This window comes from Microplitis demolitor, chromosome 7 (genome assembly GCF_026212275.2).
Source record: "Microplitis demolitor isolate Queensland-Clemson2020A chromosome 7, iyMicDemo2.1a, whole genome shotgun sequence".
Classification (NCBI taxonomy): domain Eukaryota; kingdom Metazoa; phylum Arthropoda; class Insecta; order Hymenoptera; family Braconidae; genus Microplitis; species Microplitis demolitor.
The window spans coordinates 18,134,051-18,152,991 of record NC_068551.1 but is presented as its reverse complement, the minus strand read 5'-3'; the positions used below and the strand labels follow the sequence as shown (position 1 = coordinate 18,152,991).

General features: G+C 26.9%; 4 protein-coding genes across 7 annotated transcripts; 2 read left to right on the top strand and 2 right to left on the bottom strand.

Annotated features, from left to right (window-relative positions):
- Nucleotides 1-19: 19 nt before the first annotated feature.
- LOC103574189 (post-GPI attachment to proteins factor 6) lies at nt 20-4,501 on the bottom strand. Its single transcript, XM_014439967.2, has 8 exons — nt 4,104-4,501; nt 3,861-4,032; nt 2,993-3,206; nt 2,777-2,904; nt 2,418-2,701; nt 1,358-1,895; nt 1,129-1,286; nt 20-970 (listed from the first exon to the last, which is right to left on the bottom strand). The coding sequence occupies exons 1-8, from the start codon at nt 4,177-4,179 to the stop codon at nt 186-188; spliced, it is 2,355 nt and encodes a 784-aa protein (XP_014295453.2). The 5' UTR covers nt 4,180-4,501; the 3' UTR covers nt 20-185.
- Nucleotides 4,502-4,810: 309 nt separating this feature from the next.
- LOC103574188 (protein-serine O-palmitoleoyltransferase porcupine) lies at nt 4,811-8,325 on the top strand. The gene is made up of 6 exons (XM_008553586.3): nt 4,811-5,201; nt 6,029-6,215; nt 6,327-6,564; nt 6,639-6,766; nt 7,018-7,259; nt 7,769-8,325. The coding sequence occupies exons 1-6, from the start codon at nt 4,934-4,936 to the stop codon at nt 8,248-8,250; spliced, it is 1,545 nt and encodes a 514-aa protein (XP_008551808.2). The 5' UTR covers nt 4,811-4,933; the 3' UTR covers nt 8,251-8,325.
- A 770-nt stretch (nt 8,326-9,095) lies between these two features.
- On the bottom strand, nt 9,096-15,510 carry LOC103574135 (dual specificity protein phosphatase CDC14A). 2 transcript variants are annotated; one of them, XM_008553511.3, is made up of 9 exons: nt 15,324-15,510; nt 14,865-15,244; nt 14,360-14,662; nt 13,441-13,709; nt 12,674-13,344; nt 12,112-12,597; nt 11,830-12,012; nt 10,984-11,409; nt 9,096-10,563 (listed from the first exon to the last, which is right to left on the bottom strand). In XM_008553511.3, exons 3-9 carry the CDS (start codon nt 14,406-14,408, stop codon nt 10,464-10,466), a joined length of 2,184 nt encoding a protein of 727 aa, XP_008551733.1. In that variant the 5' UTR covers nt 14,409-14,662; nt 14,865-15,244; nt 15,324-15,510; the 3' UTR covers nt 9,096-10,463. The 2 variants fall into 2 exon arrangements, with proteins under 2 accessions (XP_008551733.1, XP_014295448.1); XM_014439962.2 differs by having other exon boundaries at nt 10,471-10,629; nt 14,865-15,510.
- Nucleotides 15,511-15,663: 153 nt separating this feature from the next.
- LOC103574134 (acetyl-CoA acetyltransferase, mitochondrial) lies at nt 15,664-18,434 on the top strand. Of its 3 annotated transcripts, XM_053740833.1 has the most exons (10): nt 15,664-15,756; nt 15,861-15,951; nt 16,032-16,187; nt 16,257-16,371; nt 16,528-16,721; nt 16,800-17,093; nt 17,165-17,353; nt 17,431-17,588; nt 17,667-17,783; nt 18,019-18,434. In XM_053740833.1, the coding sequence occupies exons 2-10, from the start codon at nt 15,940-15,942 to the stop codon at nt 18,308-18,310; spliced, it is 1,527 nt and encodes a 508-aa protein (XP_053596808.1). In that variant the 5' UTR covers nt 15,664-15,756; nt 15,861-15,939; the 3' UTR covers nt 18,311-18,434. The 3 variants fall into 3 exon arrangements, with proteins under 3 accessions (XP_053596808.1, XP_053596809.1, XP_053596810.1); XM_053740834.1 differs by lacking the exon at nt 18,019-18,434 and adding an exon at nt 17,946-17,997 and having other exon boundaries at nt 15,684-15,951; XM_053740835.1 differs by lacking the exon at nt 18,019-18,434 and having other exon boundaries at nt 15,685-15,951; nt 17,667-17,904.
- The last annotated feature ends 507 nt before the right edge of the window (nt 18,435-18,941 follow it).

Genomic DNA, 18,941 nt, shown 5'->3' with positions numbered 1-18,941 from the left:
AAGTACGTAAAATAATTACTCATTATTTTTTAATAAATTCTTAAGCAGAAAAACCTTAAAAAAATATATAAATCCTAAATAATGATAATAGATTCTTATGTTTCAAACATGAAAGACACTTCAATAATTATTTAAAAATAATTTCATATATATTTGGCACATTAAGTAGGTAGCAGATTAATAATTTAACTATTTTCATTGGCAATAGATGAGGATTCTTGATCAAGCGTAACAGTAAACACGGGACTGTCGGAATGATTTTTTAAATTAACTAATTCGCTGTCAGAACCGCTGCTTGATTCGATAGCACCATTGCCTTTGCTGTTATTACCTCCAGCAGGCGGCAACAAAAATATCAAAGACAGTGCTATTATCACGTGCCACATACTATGTGTATACTGATAATTAGCTTCTGTTTCAACGGTTGTAAATAAAACCAGCCCTATACTCGCTAAGCCTAAACCTATAAATAATTTAATCAGTAAATTACGTGACCATTTACGTATTTTCAATTTGTAAAAATTATAAACAAACGATCCAATAGGGATTACTATACCGATAGCTAAAGGCACTAATATACTTGTCAATCCAGTTTTGTTGGATTCAACGCAAAACGCAATTATAAATACACCAAACATATGACATACTGGTATCAATTGCAACGGCAAACGCGCTATCGCTACCAGTGTTACCCAGAATGCTAGTATGCTAGAAAAAAAATCACAGTATTGCAGGACTTCGTAGCTGGCAATGCAGTATGTCATAAATTTTTGATCACAGGCATGATAAAGCGATGAAAATAACATTGTAGAAAAATATACCAGGGATTCGGTATATAATTTACGATTAATTGCCAAGTAAATGGCTGGTAAGAAGAATCCATTACTCAGTATTAACATTAAAAATGATAAAAGTAGTGATGAGTGTATATTTACGTTTGTGTCATCTGTACATCCCCATCCTTTGTACCCTGAAAATTATTTTTTTAAGTTAATTACTTACTCAATTATTTTTAATTTTATATTTATACAAACGTTTCGTAATAAATTTTTTTACATAGAACAGGTTAAATTTCTATTTCCGCTTTTCTATAATTAATTTATAAATAAAATAATTAATAATACTCACCACCAAAACAACTACAAGTTGTATAATGTAGTAACCCACGGTGAATTTCTTCACAAATCCCATGACTGCCGCACGACTGTGGTCCAGACAAAACACATTGTCTTGTATGAATATTCAATGATACCAATATCTCATTAACGTCACAACGGACAACATTTCTGTAAACAATTAAAAATAATTCATAAACCAAGTAAAAAAAAAATGATTGCTAAGTAAAAATAAAACCTACCCATTATTTAGACATCTAGTTTGCAATGCCACGTGCCAGGTATCAGGTTGCGGATAAGGTATCAGCAAATGTCCATCACGTCTATCAATAGACGATAGATTCATCATCATATGATTGTCATGGCAAATTATTTCCCCATTATAACGATCAGGTACTCGAGCACGACGTACACAAGCAATAACAATTACCTGTTGTTGAGTCGCAAATTTATCTACCTCTAAGTGAACACCGATGTCCAGCGAACCTCCAACATCCACCAGCGGCAGTATATTAAATTGTGCAATCACTGGATAATTGTCGGTCAATAATATCCACGGAGTCAGCCATTCACGTCCTTGAAATAAGTAAACTCCAGAGAATGTTTGAATTTGCTTAACGCGAATAAGTTGGAATCTACGCGGACATGGGTCATCTTTGTTATCATCTTGGCCATTAAAATTTTTATCATTAATCATTAATTGATGACTTGTATAATTAATACTTATATTTGATACCCAGTGATGCATCAATGTACTTTCTGTTATTTTAATTGGACATTCTATAATAAAAAAAAAAAATTAATTAACAATTATCTATATTATTAAGAGGATAATGATCTAATCAGTTGATGTTGTCAAATTTGATATCGTTGTGAAGATTTTAACTTGGACTTGTGCCTTTTCACGGTTTCAATTTTTTTTTTATTGCTAAGTATTAAAATTAATCAAGCTGTCTACGTCATTCAAAACACATTTAAATTACGCGCGAAAAAAATAAAATGGTATTTCTTTTCTTCAAATAAATTAATATATATTTTAATTATTCTGTCACAGAATATGAATAAATTTGACTGAATATATATAACTATATATATTTATATCGCGTTACTAATTACAAAAAGACATTTTTTATCGCCTAAAGAAAATTTTCCGCACGAATTAAAAAAAAAATTTACTTAGAACTAGAAAAAATTTCTTGGCGCAAGTAAAAATTTTTCCCGAAGTGATACTTGAGCAGTAGCGTAATGACTGCAGGTTGCTCGTTATTAATTACTTTATTACTTAATAAATAATAAACTTACCGGAAATAGATACTTTTACATTAAATTCAACAATACTATCAGAAACTACAAGTAAATAATAATAACTATCATCGTGTGGCGTTCGTTCAGTAAATGTATAAGTACTATTAGTTGATAAATTTGTCATGGTTAAACTGCTAGAATGATCAAAAACTGGCATCGTGCGCCCTTGTAATGCCAAAGCTTTGATACAATTTTTTGATATTTTATTTGAAGTCGCTATTTTAAATTTGCAATCCCATATTTTAACGCTAAATGTCCACGTTCCTGATGGTATAAATATTCTAAAACATTAAATATTTATTATTTTATTTACTTAGTTAAAATAATTATCAATAATGTATTAAAACTTTTTATACTTGTAATAAGTTGATGGTTGACTAGTTTTCATAGTACTTTCATGACCAATTGGTATACTCTGTATACCATTAGCTTGTAACCAAACCGCTACTGAGCCAATACTATAATGACATTTATGACCGATTCCCTAAATTCAAATTTATTTATTAAATATTATCAGGTTTTGGGAGGAAAATTTTTTAAGATTTAATGAGTAAAAAATAAAACTAAGTAACCTCTTGTTGAACTTTTTCATCCCAATGACTCATGTAAGCACCAACAAACCAATCACCGGGTTCTGGACTATTTACTGGTACTACTGTTGTTGTTTGGAAGTCGTAAGCAGTGACAGCGGTTACTCTAATAGTGTCATTTCTTGCTGGATACATATTTGGTGGGAATGATGCATTATTAACTGTTATTACTGGATAACTACCCCATTGCAAATGTCTGAAAATGAATTTATTATAAATAAAATATATTATTTTAAATCTGTCATGAAAAAGTCTACTAGAATTACAACCTCAGACAAAAATACCCGTACAAATAATTATGAATGTAATTACAGAATTATTTTTTTTTCAGCAGTAAAGTGATAAAGTAAAATACGAATTTGTTATTGAAACCGGGTGTAACTTTTTTAATTATTTACCTTCAAAAATAATTTTATCGGAAACGTTGATTTCATTTATTAATAAATCTTTCAAATATTTATTAGAAATTGAGGAAAGGGAAAGACGTAATTGAATTATGATTTAAATCAAATTTAAATTTTTGCTGTTAGCTTGTAAAATTTCTATTTTTACTCCGAATTATTTTATTTAAATTAGTTATTTTAATTAGGAGAATCTACCGGTCGAGATTTTAAATTCTTGCAGTATAGAAGTTTTTAAAAATAAAATTGCAAATAAAATAAAATAGTAAAGAAGGTAAATTCACGACTTTAAGTAAGAAATTAATGAATTAATTGTAATAAATAATTCCTGATTGAACAAAACAATTCATTCAATTATGAATGTATATTTATATAGTAGTAAAATTGAATCATTTTGAATCGTTTCTTTTAATCAGGGAAAAATTTTATTATATAAAAAAATAACTAACATGTGTACTTCACGTGGTACACAATTTTTTCCATCCATAAAAGCAGCAAATTGCCATGTTGCACGATAAACTTCCTTAGGAACAGTGTAATGAAATGTTGCAACGTCACTGTAGCTTTTAAAAGCATGTAAAGCACCTTCTTGACTTGCTTCTGGCATCAAACTTGTGACATCTAAAATTTAAATTTTAATAATTTTTAATTAAATAGATAAATAAATAAATGAATGAATAAATAAAACTTACTATTGCAGGATAATAAAAATAATCCAATATAAATAATTACTAATTCATATTTTATGATAATATTTTTAAATAACATGACACTTGTTATAATTGGAAGAATAATATATATAACAAAATATATGACAGATAACAATATTATTGAATTAGATTTTAATTCAAAAACTTTATAAGTTCAAGGACTACTAGGTATTGAACGGATTAACTCTGACACTGTTGACATTTTTAAATAACTATCTTTAAATATCTGACAGGCAAAAAAATATTTATTTTTATTTTTAATTAATTAAATATCACACCAATTTAGTAAATATATATTTGAATTATTTAGTTTTAATATAGACATAGAATTTTAAAAATATATTTTTAAATTTATTGATAAATTGAACACTTTTGGTATGTCCTAGTCCTAGTTCTATATTTTAATGTTGTATGTATATTATACATATAGATATTTAAAGGTGATCTTTCAAAAAAGTTTAAATGAATTTGATTAGTTGATGAATTTAAAAAAATCTAGTTACTTAATTTCATTACCAATCACATTCTAGTTATTTAAAAATAATAAACTCAATTTCGACGAATTAAAATTTACTTTTACTTCTGGAATTATTTGCCATTGGTTTAAAACTAAGCGCGCGTTTTTTTAAATTTATGTCAAAATATATCTATGATGGTAATATACATACATATATGATGTTTACCTTTACCTGACCTGACGCACAAACAAAAGGTTATAGTTTGAAGTTTGAAATTTAAATATTGTACTTAAATAAAATAAACTACAGTATTATGTAATAAAAATAAGTAAAGTTTTTAAATATTATTTAAAAATGTTTTACAAAGATAATTATGACAATGATATGTCATATTACGATGACGATGAGAATGATTGTTTTGAGTGCAACAATTATAACCTAAATTACAAAAATAGTCCACCGAATCTTGATGTTTATGATGATTACGATTATTTAGAAATAAATAACAGCGAAACATTTTTAGAAATTTTAAATAATTGCGTCTTTACCAGTATTAATGCGACAAGTAATTTCTCAACGTTATTTGTTGCAAATATTTTGCTACGAATTTTAATGCAATTTAGTAAGCGTTAATATTTATAATTATTTAATTAGTGTCAATCTAGCAGACATGAGACAATTTATATATAAATTTTAAATACATAAATAAATTAATTACAATAATGAAATTTTAAAAAATGCGCGTACTGATTTTTTACTGATTTAGGTACATGAGTGTAAATGTTGCAGACATAGGACAATTTTTAAATTGCATATAAAAAAATTAAATAATTAAAACAAAATTTTAAAAAATTTACGTACTGAATTTTGAATTTTCTAAACATGCATTTTTTTATTTTTGTTTTATAAACATTTTAATTTAATATTTCTGTTTTAAAAATTGTCAGATGTCCGCTAACTTTACTATCATTTTAAATACGCTTATTTTTTAATTTTTATTCAAAAATTTTAAAAATTTACTTGTCAGTTACATTTACACTCATAATTATTTATGATCCTGAAGTTATGTGTGTGAACGTAACTGACAAGTGGCAATTTTTTAAATTTTTGAATAAAATTTGAAAAATGCGTGTTTAAATCAACGAAAATTTAGTACGCGCATTTTTAAAATTTCATTACTTTTTATTTATTTAAAATTTATAAATTATCTCACGTCTGCTACATTCACACTCGCCCTGAAGTTAGAAAACAATTAAAAATTTTTGGATTTTTTTTTTTTAAATCAATGACAAAAAAAACTAAAAATATGCACATGGAGAAAAATAAAAAAGTTATAGGTGCAATTTTTTGAAATACTTTTTTTTTTATAATGTATCGTCTAAAAAAATCCAAAAATTATTAGACGTCGGCTAACAAGTATTATTAAATTTTATTATAAAATTTTTTCAGTGCCATCTAAAATATATCATATTATATCAGTAATAATTGGGATTTTTATCATCAATTACTATGCACACGAATCATTGTTATTAATGTTTATATACACACTATTATCATATTTATGTTTACGTGTGCCAAAAAAATATCAAAGAGGAATTGAAATGTTTATAATTTCTCTACTAACAATTTTGTACTGGTAAATTTTACTTCATGTTTTTAAAATATTATTCTTATCGAATTTCGTTCCTGTATTTTTCTATTTAATTTTTCCCGTAATTGAATATATAACAACTTTTCATATTGATAGTGAATATTCAATGGATCCAGTATCATGGCATAGAATCCGTGGTATCTTAATGATTGCCGCAATGAAAACTGTCAGTATATCTCTGGACAGCAATAAAAATAAAAATTTATCATTCAATATTTGGGAGTACACTGGATATATATTTAGTCCCATAACATGTATATTTGGTCCATGGATTTCTTTTAATAATTATAAAGCGATTACCACTGGAGTTATTGAACAACAATTAACTATTCGGGTACGTTAATACTCTGTACTTAAAATAAATTATAAATTAATTTTATTTATCAAATACTAAATATTTTTCCACAGCAAATCAGTAGCCTGTGGCTCCTTGACTTGGGTAATGCGCTAAAAAATTTCGCAATCGCGTTAATATTTCTGAGTATCTCCAATTGTTTTGCTCAGTGGCTTATACCCAATTATATCAGTGATGGAAAGTAAGAATAATTAATTAAATAAAATATCAAATCTGAGTAACTTTGTCCTTGTCCATAAATAATTAAATATCACTTTAATAATGTTTTTTTCTACCCAAGCAATCTAAAAGCTACAAATACTTAACGCGGTTGTTAGATAGAAGTTCAGGAATTTTTTTAAAAGGCTCAAATTACTTTGACGAGGCCGAAGTTATTCCGGTTGATTGTAGATTGAAAATTAAAAATATTTTGTAAAAAATAATTTTTCAAAGATGGTTTACAGCTTATGGAGACGCTCTATCATTTAGATCATCCCATTATTTTATATGTTACGTTGCATCAACAGTATTATCACTTGGTGGAGTTACATCATTAATTCATCATGAAAATACCACTCCCATGGAATCAATATCACCAGCAACAATAACAAGACCAATTGATATTGAATTACCGCGTTCATTAGTTCAAGTTGTCATTTCATGGAATATACCGATGCATACATGGTTAAAATCATGTAATATAATATACTATTATTATTACCATTATACACTAACGCAAAAAATAGAAAAACTATAGAAATTTTTGGAAGACTGAATTTTTGTGGGAAATTATCATATCGAGATTTTAAAAAAAGGATTTTAAAGCTTTAAATCTCTAGATTCAAAATGTTTTTAAAGCTAGGGTTATTGTGCAATTATGAGAAATATTGCAAGACAAAAATTTTTTAAATTTTTCTTTCAAAGGGTCCACGAGCCGTGGAAATTTTTTTTCAGCTAAACCAATTTATAGGCCAGTTAGCAAATTTATTTATCTTAAATTTGCTTCTATTCTTGTTGAATTTTATTCACAAAATCTTAAAACTAGAGATTCCAAGCTTTCAAATCCTTTTTAAAATCTCAATTCGACAATTTTCCACGAAGATTTAGCCTTCCAAAAATTAAAAATTTTTTTGTTCCTTTAATTTTTCGCGCTAGTTTATTTTAAATATTTTATTGATTTAATCTTGCCAATTTTGTTTTACAGATATTTTTCGTCCTTCAGTAAAACACGTCGGTAAATTTAATGCCGTAATACTGACATACTTAACAAGTTCACTACTTCACGGATTAAATTTTCAAATAGCTGCAGTATTATTAAGCTTAGGTTTATATACTTACATCGAGTTTAAGTTACGTAATCATCTAGCCAATACATTCAATATTTGCATTGGATCACGGCAATGTAACTCATCTTCATCGTTATCATCGATTATTTATTTTTGCGGTGGTACCAAATGTCAGTACCAGTTAAATTCAAAAAACAGTATTAAAGTTTTATTAATTAATTTTGGATTCTCGTTACTCGCAGTATTTCATTTAGCTTATTTAGGTTTAATGTTTGATACCTCTGAGTTACAAGAAACTGGTTACAATTACTCACATACTATTGATAAATGGTCACAACTTGGATTTGCCAGTCATTTGATTGCACTTTCTACTTACATTACATACTATCTAATTATTTAAACAAGTAATTATTTGTACTTAATATTTTTTTACATGTACATAAATTTTGATATTTTTTATACGCATCAATAAAAAAAATTTAATCATGATTTTAGTAAATATTTTTCTTTTATTATTTAAATTAATAAAGTGTTATTAATAACAAATAATCATAATATCGTACTGTAAATTAATGCATTACTGTTTTGAAATTAACAATATATAGGCATATATATTTAATTAATTAATTACGAAAAAACAAAAATCAACCGTGATATTAAATTTAATATTGAACTTTTTGGACGTGAGCAATATATTTAATATTATAAAAGTGTAATTAATTAAAAATTTTTTTTTATATTTACCTAGAATTATTTAAAAACAATTAATAATTACCCAGTAATTAAGTAACGAAAATTTAGTTTACAATTAATATAATTTTTTATTGTTTTTACAGCTGCTTTTTTTTATTCACTTTAGCATTAAAGTGCATGTGATAAAAAGTATAAATATGATTTGTACTTGTTAATTTTTAATATCAGTTTAGTTTTTTTTGTTTTCTACATTCTGTCAGTACATTACTATTATTATTTTATGTATTAATTTTATATTGTGCGAAAGAAATTACATATTTTAAATTTACTCACTTATATACATATTGTGTTTAAAAACAATATTTTAAAATCTATTAAACAATCTACAGCCTACATTCTACATACATATTTATATAATCAATTATTACTTTATTTTATTTATATTAATCAATTATTAAAATCTTTTAATTTTCTAATAGCTATTTATAGTTGATATATATATATATATTTTTTTTTTTAATAAAAAAGAAAAAAATCTGCTACAAACTAAATATCTGCTTGTATTAAATTGTATATTTAATAATTATCATTATTATTATTATTATTATTATTATTATTATTATTATTATTATTATTATTATTATTATTATTATTATTATTATTATTATTATTATGATTATCATTTTCTGTATTACTTATTATCCCAGTGGAAAAGTATAATATTGTCATTATTATCAAAAGAAAATGGTTAGGAAATTCATAACTGATATGATAACACATAGATGTCATTATTTTTAGTCATATATTCATATATATGATTTTAATTGTTCATATATGATGCCGCATTTACTCTTATGGCTCATACATGATATCAGGTATGAGTATATATAACTATATCTGATATCATATATGCATATATCTGATCATACTCAAAAGGTAACGGTAACTGATTTTCAAATCAATTTAATTCACGGACAAACACTGAAAACCTAAAATTTAGTCTTTAGCGTTTTTTAAAACCTTAATAAAGGACGAAATTTCGTATTTTCAAAAATTCTAATCCGTCTCCGAGAAAAATTGTTTTACAATTATCATTTACTCTACGAGTGCAACAAAAAAAGTCCCGTTTATTTTTCTGATTGTAAAAAAGAGGTCCAGTAGCGTATACCCTTGAATATATATATATGAATATTTGAATTTTTTTTAGTTAAATAAAAAATTATTTTAGTGTCAAACAAATAATTTTTTAGACAACAAAAATTAATTTTTAATTAATGATAAGAGAAGTTGTGTACCCTAAGCAATCGGGAGTGAATTCGGAATGATTACGGATTTTATTTAAATTTGAATTAACTCCGTCACTTGGAGTTCCGGATTTAAAAAAAAAATCACTCGCATACGAAGTTTGTTATTCCAGTGGAGTGATTTGGATTTTTTTAAAATTCGCATTCACTCCGATTCGGAATTTTAAAATTAAAATAAACTCTTTTTAGGAGTTACTTTCACTTAGAACCAGAGTTTTAATATTAAAATAAACTTCCTTTTGGAGTGAATTTTACTCCAAGGGGATTAAATACACAATCATTCACTCCTGATTCACTCCGCAAATTTTTTACAGTTTACCGAAACATGAACGCGGTTATAAATAAAAATTAAAATAAAATATCTTATTGATAGTAAAATAATTTCCAATTAACAACTGAAGCACCGAGATCTTTTTATCAATTAAAACTCGAGCTCGGAATTTCCAGAGCACTTTCTCCATAATTATAACGACAATATCTATCGATAGTATAATTAAATTATAATATTTTTCTATCTGGGATGTTAATTATTATAAATTGCAAGGTGATTATTAAAAATAAAAAATAAAATTGCCGTGATTAGATTTTAGATATTATCCATTAATAATCTTGATCATCATCGTTGTTGCTGTTGCTGCTGCCTCGCTGAAGTCCTGCGGCTCGTCGTTTCCCCAGTGATGACACTCCGCCGCTGGCGTCTACGCCGCTTGATACCACTAAGAATATCGTCGTCGGTTAATCATCTGATAAATGCAGTTTTTGAAGTTATTGCCGTGCGCGCACTGCAAGTCACAAAGCAAACAGAATACGATTGTTTCGTTTTTTTTTTTTTTTTTTTTTTTTTATTGTTAGCCACCTATAGGTTCTTATAGAGTAAATTTATAAAAGAACCAATCGTTAAAATTTTATCATTACTTTACACTCCATACGCAATCACTACAAATTGTATCATTGTTAAAATTCATGCAAAATTGTAATTTATCAATTCAACAGAAGAAATAAAAAAAAATTTCATGCTGCTCATGCTTATATATATATATATTTTTTTTTAAATAAAAATAATAATTGCGGGTAAATTTTTATAATAAAGCGAATAAATAATAATGAAACCATCAATTTATTTAAAAAAAACTTACTCTTTTTTAGAGAAGTAACGATTTACACGATCAGCAGATCTTAGTACCATGCTGCCTGTATTTGTTGACAATTGTTGCTGAGTTGAATTTTGGTTATTATTATTATTATTGTTATTGTTATTATTATTATTATTAGTAACTGAAGTGGTTGTTGTAGGAGCAGTTGAAGGTAATAAAGTCGGGCGGCGGATTTGTGTGATAATATTTGTAGGTGATGACAGCGAGGCTGGTTCACGTGAAGCAAACGATCGTGTTATTGGTTTAGTATTCGTACAACCGGATCTTATTACGCTGCTGCAGTTAGACATCAGAACACTATTTTTATTATGATTATTATGCATCTGCGTTGTTGATTTAGACCTCATGTAGCATGGAGATGGTCTGTTAATGGTACTGTTACCACTGCAGCTCAATCTCCGAGTATTTCTATATAAATATTAATTAAGATTCATTCGAAACTCATTAATATTTTGTTTAATAATTGCGGTGTCTAGTTTTAGAACTTGGCGTCTTTGGAAAAATTAAAAGCTTAATTTTTAATCTATTTTTGGAGAAATAAATTTTTTTTATTTACTACTGAAAAAGAAAGTAATGATTTTGAATTTAGTAGACAACTAACAATTTTTAAAAATATTTTTTTTTTTGCATTTCATCGTTTTAAAAAAAAAATTAAAAAACTACAAGACGTCGGCTAACTTGAGAATCATAAGAAATTGATGACTTTGATTCAGTCATTTAATTGCTGATTGATCAATTATTAATTTTTGGCAATTTTTCAAATTTTAAGTGTTTTTGTCAGTCTTTAAAACTAGATACCTCAGTGATAAAATTAAATAATAAAAAAACCTTTTAGCAAGTGTGGCTGTTCCCGAAGTATTTGAACGTGAAAGTAAACGTTTATTGATATCTTTTTTAGATCCAATAATGGTAGCTATCGTATTATTGCTCGTTCCTTTCTGATTAGCTCTCGATGTAACTGAGGAGGATGACGAAGACGTTGATGACTTCAACAGCAGCCCCAAATTAGGACTACAAGTAATATATTTATATAGATCAACTGTTTGTTATTTAATGATGCGTGTAAGCATTACTTTAAAATAATAACAATAATAATAATTGAAAACTTACAGCATAACAGTAGGCTGTCCGATACCTTTTCTACCAATACTAAAATTATTACCATAAGACGACGTCTGTCTACGTATTTTAATTTCATTCAATTTGTCTCCTTGAGTTTTTATGTTTAAGGCAAATCGTTGTGGGCGTTGCTGCTTTTGTTGCTGCAATTTAGTATTATTACCAGCACTTGTGATTGTCGATGTCGTTGTTGGTGTTGATGTCGTAGTCGACGTAGATGTTGTTGATAGTAACGATGAGTCGTCTAGATGAATATCATCTACACGATGTACTATTCCGGATACATTATCGTGCTGTTGATGCTGCTCCAATGCTGTACCAGCAGTCGGATTCATTTTAGTTGCATATGTTAAGAAAGTTGATGTTCCACCACCACTGCATCCTAACTTTGAATATATTCCACGTGAATGAGGCGGATTTCCATTGCTGTCTACTTGTAATGGTTCCCTTCTCAATAAATGAAGAGAATATTCTTTCCTATTTACATAATAATGATATTAGTGATGAAGTAATTGTCCATTTAATTGATTTGGTTATTAATTATTGAACTTACTCTTCAAGCCATTGTTGCTGATGACCAATAACAGAACCAGGTCTACATATTCTAATCCAAGCTATTGTTTCATGTGCTGTTAAATGATAATGTTTCATTATATAACAACCAATTAATGAACCTGTTCTACCAAGACCTGCTTTGCAGTGTACAGCAATAGCACCATTTGTATTTTCAGCAATTTTTAAAAATTGTCTTACAATATTATCCGTTGGCGTCGAACCATCACGAAAAAATAAATCACGATGATCAAATCCGGCATTTATAAATTGTGATGCATCATAAATTTTTTTATTCAACCGTACAATTGTCGTAACGTTATTTTGACGGAAGTAAGAGAAATATGATTCAGGCGCATGTAATGGATATCCATTTTCATTGTTAAGTTTAGCATGTGGACCACAAAATGCTATAAATTTATCAGGAACAATCCAATTTAAATCACCGTATTCTACTCGCTCGTAGTACTCGTACTCTTTGACATTGAAATCGTCAAAGTTGAAAAATCCCAATCTATGACACTCGTAAATGGCACTCAGACAATCCTTCAAGGAGATCTGATAACACGGCGCACCAAATGATGCGTCGCGAAACATTATGTAGGGTGGACTATTTGGACTATTCACCAGGCTTTCGTATACTTCTCTAGCTGTTTTTTTTAAATATAATATCTACAATTTTAATTTATTTAGTAATCAGTAAACAGTAACACTAACTTCTAATTAAGTGAATAAATAAGTATATTAATTAATAGATAAATAACTTACTGCATAGCTACCAGCAAGAAATGCTGCATTAACACGTTTCTCTGGTTCGGTACTTATTGTATAGTGTAATATTTTTTTCTTATAAAAACCCGATGTTTTCAATTTCTTTTCAACTTTCATACAATATCTGTAAAGCATCGCCAAATTTAACGGCCCAAAGTCGGCGTAAAAATTTTCATAAATTAATTCATCGTCGATACTAAAGTAATGGGTGTCTAGAGTACTTTTAGGTTTGACATCAGCTTGCAATGTCACAAAATAAAATCGATCTGTAAAATTTTTAAATTAGTTATTAATACAATTAAAAGTTTTTAAGTTAATAAAGTAAAAATTCCAATTACTGACAATAATAAAAGTATATCAGACATTATAATTTATTTATTATATATGACAGTGAAAATATATATGATGTAGGATAATTATCTTATGATACTCAAGTTAGCTGACGTTTAATTATTTTCAGACTTTTTTAGAAATGATAAATTATAAAAAAAAAATTTTTCAAAAAATTGCACCTATAGCTTTTTTTATGTTCTCCATGTGCATATTTTTTTTTCTAATTGATTTGATGGGCAAAACTCCGAAAATTGTTAATTGTCTTCTAACTAGGATCATTCATATCTTAATATTTTTTTTTTCAAAAATCTCTAAGGGATTTCCAGTTTTCTTGCTAATGTTTCCGAACACAAAATTAAACTTTTCTTTTATTCAATCCCCTGTATATTAATTATAAGTAAATTTTCTAAGGTTCAATATTTTTAAAAGATTAGATAAGAATATTCATAACTGGTTACGATGTCGAAAGAATTTAAGTAAATAATTAAATAAAACAAAGTGTCAACAATCGGTATCCTGTCAATAATTGGATTTTTTTACCTTAATAAAGTTATTAAATAATTTTAAAAATATATAAATTTACCTTTTATCAACTCCGTAGCACACATCAGTAATGAATCTGAATTATCCATCGTAATTTTTTGTGATTTATTTTAATATATAAAATATATAAATAAACATTAAAATATTATTTCTATTTACAAGTATAAAATCTTGTCATAATCATTATTATGCACAAACAAAATTAATTTAAATAATTAAAAATTTTTTCACATACGCATTTACACCCAATATGTATATAAATATAAAAAATATAAAATATTTTATATTACATATGCACAATTTAAATTTAAAATACTGTTTACATACACAATATGTTTAACATCTGTAAAACAAAGTATACATATATTTATTATTAATATCAATAATTAAATTCATATTGAAAGTGAAAGTTATTAAATTAAAATTTATTTATAAAGTAATTTTTAAAAAAAATTTTAAAGTAAACTAAAAATAACGACAGTTTTAATGATTTATATTTATCATGACTAATAATATTTTAAAAAATAAAGCAATTGTACACTTACATAAAAAAATAAAGACGCACTTTAAAATAAACATGAATTAAAAGTAAAATAATTAATTTAATATGTTTTGAAGTTTAACTTGTCGACTTTTATATTATTTTAATGCAATGCAATACACACGACACGACCGTTACAAAATTTAAACTGCGTTACAGCAGCCCACTGTAATCCAGTAATTGTAATTGTAATTTTCAAGGCGATGGCTGATGCTATACTGTACTATCCTATATCCTATTGTTGATGATCTGACTCCGACTGGCTCTGCTGTACTCGTGTATATTACTGGAGATGGCAACTTTAATTACCACAATCCTGATTCTTTACTCCAACTACTTCGATACTATTTACTATTCAATCCATATATTTATATACATTCCAGTCTAGATGAAACGAAAAATTTTTTATTTATTTACAATTCAAATATATAGAACTTTAATAAAATCGAGACCAGTGACACACTTTTTTTTTTAAACTATACACAGATACATATTTTTATTTAAATACTGTACACTTTATATATTTGATAAATATTTCTTCATTTAAATTTAATTCAAATTCATTTTTCATTATTACTTTTAATTGTTTAATATTTTTATTCATAATTAATATAATAAATCATTTTTTTTTTTTGACGTGAGTGGAGAAGTTTTACTCCAATCACGCCTATGTAAATTATTTTTTGTAAATATACGAATACATATATATATATATATATATATATATATATATATATATATATATAGTGGTTGACGATCGGGAAGTGCTGCCTCTTCAGAAAAAATTTGAATTATAATATATATAAATAAATATGTATTAGTGTTGATATACTTTTAAGTAATTATTTAATGCGGTATATAATATGTATGTGCGATTTTTGTATGTAAATATAAATGTATGTAATGTAAGAAGAATGTGTTTGTAATAATTTAACTTTTTTATTGTTTTTTTAAATTGTAATACATCGAATAATAATAATTGCATAAGTTTTAAATACAGATAAAAATTGATAATTTGCGTAAATTGGATCATATAAAACTTTAGTTCCAAGTACTTCATAATTTCACATAATTCAATAATGCTAAAAATGGTAACTATTTTTTGGAGTAAATTTTTTTTTTAATAGAGAAATAAAATTTATTTACTTGGTAACTTATTTTATAATTGCAGGGTATCAATAAAATATTTATTAGCAGAGCTTACAGTACGAGAATAAATTTGAATAGAGATGTAGTTATTGTAAGTGCAGTGAGAACACCGATGGGTTCATTTCTGGGGTCATTGTCATCGGTACCGGCTCCAAAACTTGGTGCCATTGCTATACAAGTAATTTACTTTCGTATGTTCCTTATTTTTCTACTGTTTAATAAATAAATAAATCAATAATTATTCCAGGCTGCTGTTGAACGTGCACGTGTCACTAAGGAACAAGTTGATGAAGTTTACATGGGCAATGTTTTGCAAGCAGGGTTAAAACAGGCACCAGCTAGACAAGCAACTTTATTCGCTGGTATTTACTCTGAAATTTAATATAAATTAGTAATTGTGAATTTAAATACATGCTTGAGATTATTCTTTTATCCTGTTGTTTACTTTTAGAGACCTGGGTTATAATTAATAATTATTAGTTATCAGTTTTTATATTTAATACACATTTTGGTTTTAGGTCTACCAACATCAACAATTTGTACAACAATAAATAAAGTATGTGCAAGTGGAATGAAAAGTGTTATGTTAGCAGCCCAATCATTGCTATGCGGACATCAGGATATTATTTTAGCTGGTGGTATGGAATCAATGTCTAATGTTCCATATTATTTAAAACGTGGCACTACACCTTACGGTGGAGTTACTTTACAAGTAATTTTGATTAATATGAAATAAAATTTATAGTGTGGTATAAAAAATTAATGAATTAATACCGATTTGTTAATTTAGGATGGTATTGTATTTGATGGATTGACGGATGTATACAACAAAGGTTTCCATATGGGCAATTGCGCTGAAAATACTGCCAAGAAATTAGGAATTACTCGTCAAGAGCAAGATGAATTTGCGATAAATAGTTACAAACGCAGTGCAACTGCTTGGCAAAATAAGGTGTTTAAAGACGAAATAGTTCCTGTCAATGTACCAACAAAACGTGGAATGCCGGATTTGATAGTAAATGAAGACGAAGAATATAAGCGTGTCAATTTTGATAAATTTAGTGAATTAAAAACAGTTTTTCAAGTAAGTATATTCGAACTACACTGATAATTATTCACTATACTTGCGTCATTATTTTATTTATTTATATCTAGAAAGATAATGGAACTGTCACAGCTGGAAACGCGTCGACGTTAAATGACGGCGCGGCTGCATTAATTTTAACGACTGCCGAAGTTGCTGAAAAATTAAATCTCAAACCATTGGCACGAATTATCGATTTTCATGATGCTGCTACTGATCCGATTGACTTTCCGATAGCGCCAGCATTTGCTATTCCAAAAGTAATTTCATGAGTTCATGGATATAAATCATTTTTTAGCGATAAATAAATTTTTATTTAATTTTTTTTTTATTTTAGTTACTTGAAAAAGCTGGAGTTAAAAAAGATGATGTTGCGCTATGGGAAATAAATGAAGCATTTAGTGTCGTTGTGGTCGCTAATCAAAAACAATTAGATCTTGATCCAGCAAAGGTTAATGTTCATGGTGGCGCTGTATCCCTTGGGCATCCCATTGGGTCAGTATAATTTATATATAATTTTTTCGAAAGTGAATAAATGAGTTCTTAAATAAAATAATCTTATTTATTTAATAGAATGTCTGGTGCTAGAATAATTGTTCACTTAGTCCACGCATTAAAGCAAGGCCAGAAAGGTGTTGCGTCAATTTGTAACGGCGGTGGAGGTGCATCATCTATTTTAATTGAAAAATTGTAAGTCTATCGTTTGTTGTTTATTGAATTTAAAAAAATATATATGCAAGTATACAAATAAAATTATATACTTTTATAAATATAAGAAATATATAATGTATTTACTATTTTTGTATACTCTTGGATGTTTACATTTTATAACTTTTATATTTTTTATTGAAGAATAAAAATTTTTGTTAATGTTAATGCTGATGATTGATGTCAATATGTATGATTAAAATACCCATGCGTGTAGGAAACATCCAATTTCACCAAGCCCGTCATTACCAAGACTTCAATTATTTACTAAAAATCCATGCTCACTGTGCGATGTACTGAAAGACGAACTTGAGGCCCAATTCCACGGTTGCTATGTGCTCGAACAAGTTGACATTAGCAAGCCCGGCAATGAGGGCCTGTTTGAGCTATATAGATATCAAATTCCGGTTCTCTTTTTTGAGGGACACTATCTTTGCAAACATAGATTGGACACCGAACTCTTGAAGAAACGTTTCCACGATTTTAAACAGCTCCAACTGAATTCATAATTTGGTCTAAAATAAGGTAAAATATTTAGTACTTGAACAGTTTTTAAAGTGAAATCCATTTAAATATGATTTTGGCAAATAAAAATTAATGAAATCGACAAAATAAGTCTTATTTATAAAAATCGGGACATTTTTCAATCTATTAAAAAAAAAATTAATATATTATAAAACTTTCATATTTTCGTAAGGTTTTCAAAATTTACTAAAAAGCAGTAGTACTTGAACAATCTATTTACACAATTCGCAGTAGTTGAATACACTGAGACCAATACTCGAACAAGTATAAGATATATACAGATTGCAGTTCAAAAATCAATAATAACTCATTAAACTTTTTTAATTTTTAATTTTATAAATTTAATTATATATAATTCAATAATGACTAGTATATAGTGTCATTAAAAATGTATAATACTTTAGTTAATAGAAAATCAATAAATTATTTATTTATTTTGACAAACAGGATAAATATTACCAAATAAATTTATTAAACAATATTGACATATAGATTTGAAAAAAATTTTTACTTCCAATATTTCAGTTTATTTTTCTATTTTACTTAATTTATTGAATATAAAACACTAAAATTATCAGATGTCCTCAAACTTTACTGTCATTTAAAATGTTCCCT

What these genes read in the sequence shown, in the direction of transcription:
- LOC103574188 (XM_008553586.3), top strand. Translation starts at nt 4,934, where the DNA reads ATGTTTTACAAAGATAATTATGACAATGATATGTCATATTACGATGAC. An exon ending in CTACTAACAATTTTGTACTG is followed by an intron (nt 6,216 to 6,326) that starts GTAAATTTTACT and finishes TCATATTGATAG; the next exon opens with TGAATATTCAATGGATCCAG. An exon ending in GCATACATGGTTAAAATCAT is followed by an intron (nt 7,260 to 7,768) that starts GTAATATAATAT and finishes TTTGTTTTACAG; the next exon opens with ATATTTTTCGTCCTTCAGTA.
- LOC103574135 (XM_008553511.3), bottom strand. Translation starts at nt 14,408, where the DNA reads ATGGATAATTCAGATTCATTACTGATGTGTGCTACGGAGTTGATAAAA. An exon ending in TGCTACGGAGTTGATAAAAG is followed by an intron (nt 13,710 to 14,359) that starts GTAAATTTATAT and finishes AAAATTTTACAG; the next exon opens with ATCGATTTTATTTTGTGACA. An exon ending in GGACAGCCTACTGTTATGCT is followed by an intron (nt 12,013 to 12,111) that starts GTAAGTTTTCAA and finishes TATTACTTGTAG; the next exon opens with TCCTAATTTGGGGCTGCTGT.
- LOC103574189 (XM_014439967.2), bottom strand. Translation starts at nt 4,179, where the DNA reads ATGTTATTTAAAAATATTATCATAAAATATGAATTAGTAATTATTTAT. An exon ending in CAACCATCAACTTATTACAA is followed by an intron (nt 2,702 to 2,776) that starts GTATAAAAAGTT and finishes TTAATGTTTTAG; the next exon opens with AATATTTATACCATCAGGAA. An exon ending in ACTAGATGTCTAAATAATGG is followed by an intron (nt 1,287 to 1,357) that starts GTAGGTTTTATT and finishes AATTGTTTACAG; the next exon opens with AAATGTTGTCCGTTGTGACG.
- LOC103574134 (XM_053740833.1), top strand. An exon ending in ACGGTGGAGTTACTTTACAA is followed by an intron (nt 16,722 to 16,799) that starts GTAATTTTGATT and finishes TTGTTAATTTAG; the next exon opens with GATGGTATTGTATTTGATGG. An exon ending in TCCCTTGGGCATCCCATTGG is followed by an intron (nt 17,589 to 17,666) that starts GTCAGTATAATT and finishes TTTATTTAATAG; the next exon opens with AATGTCTGGTGCTAGAATAA.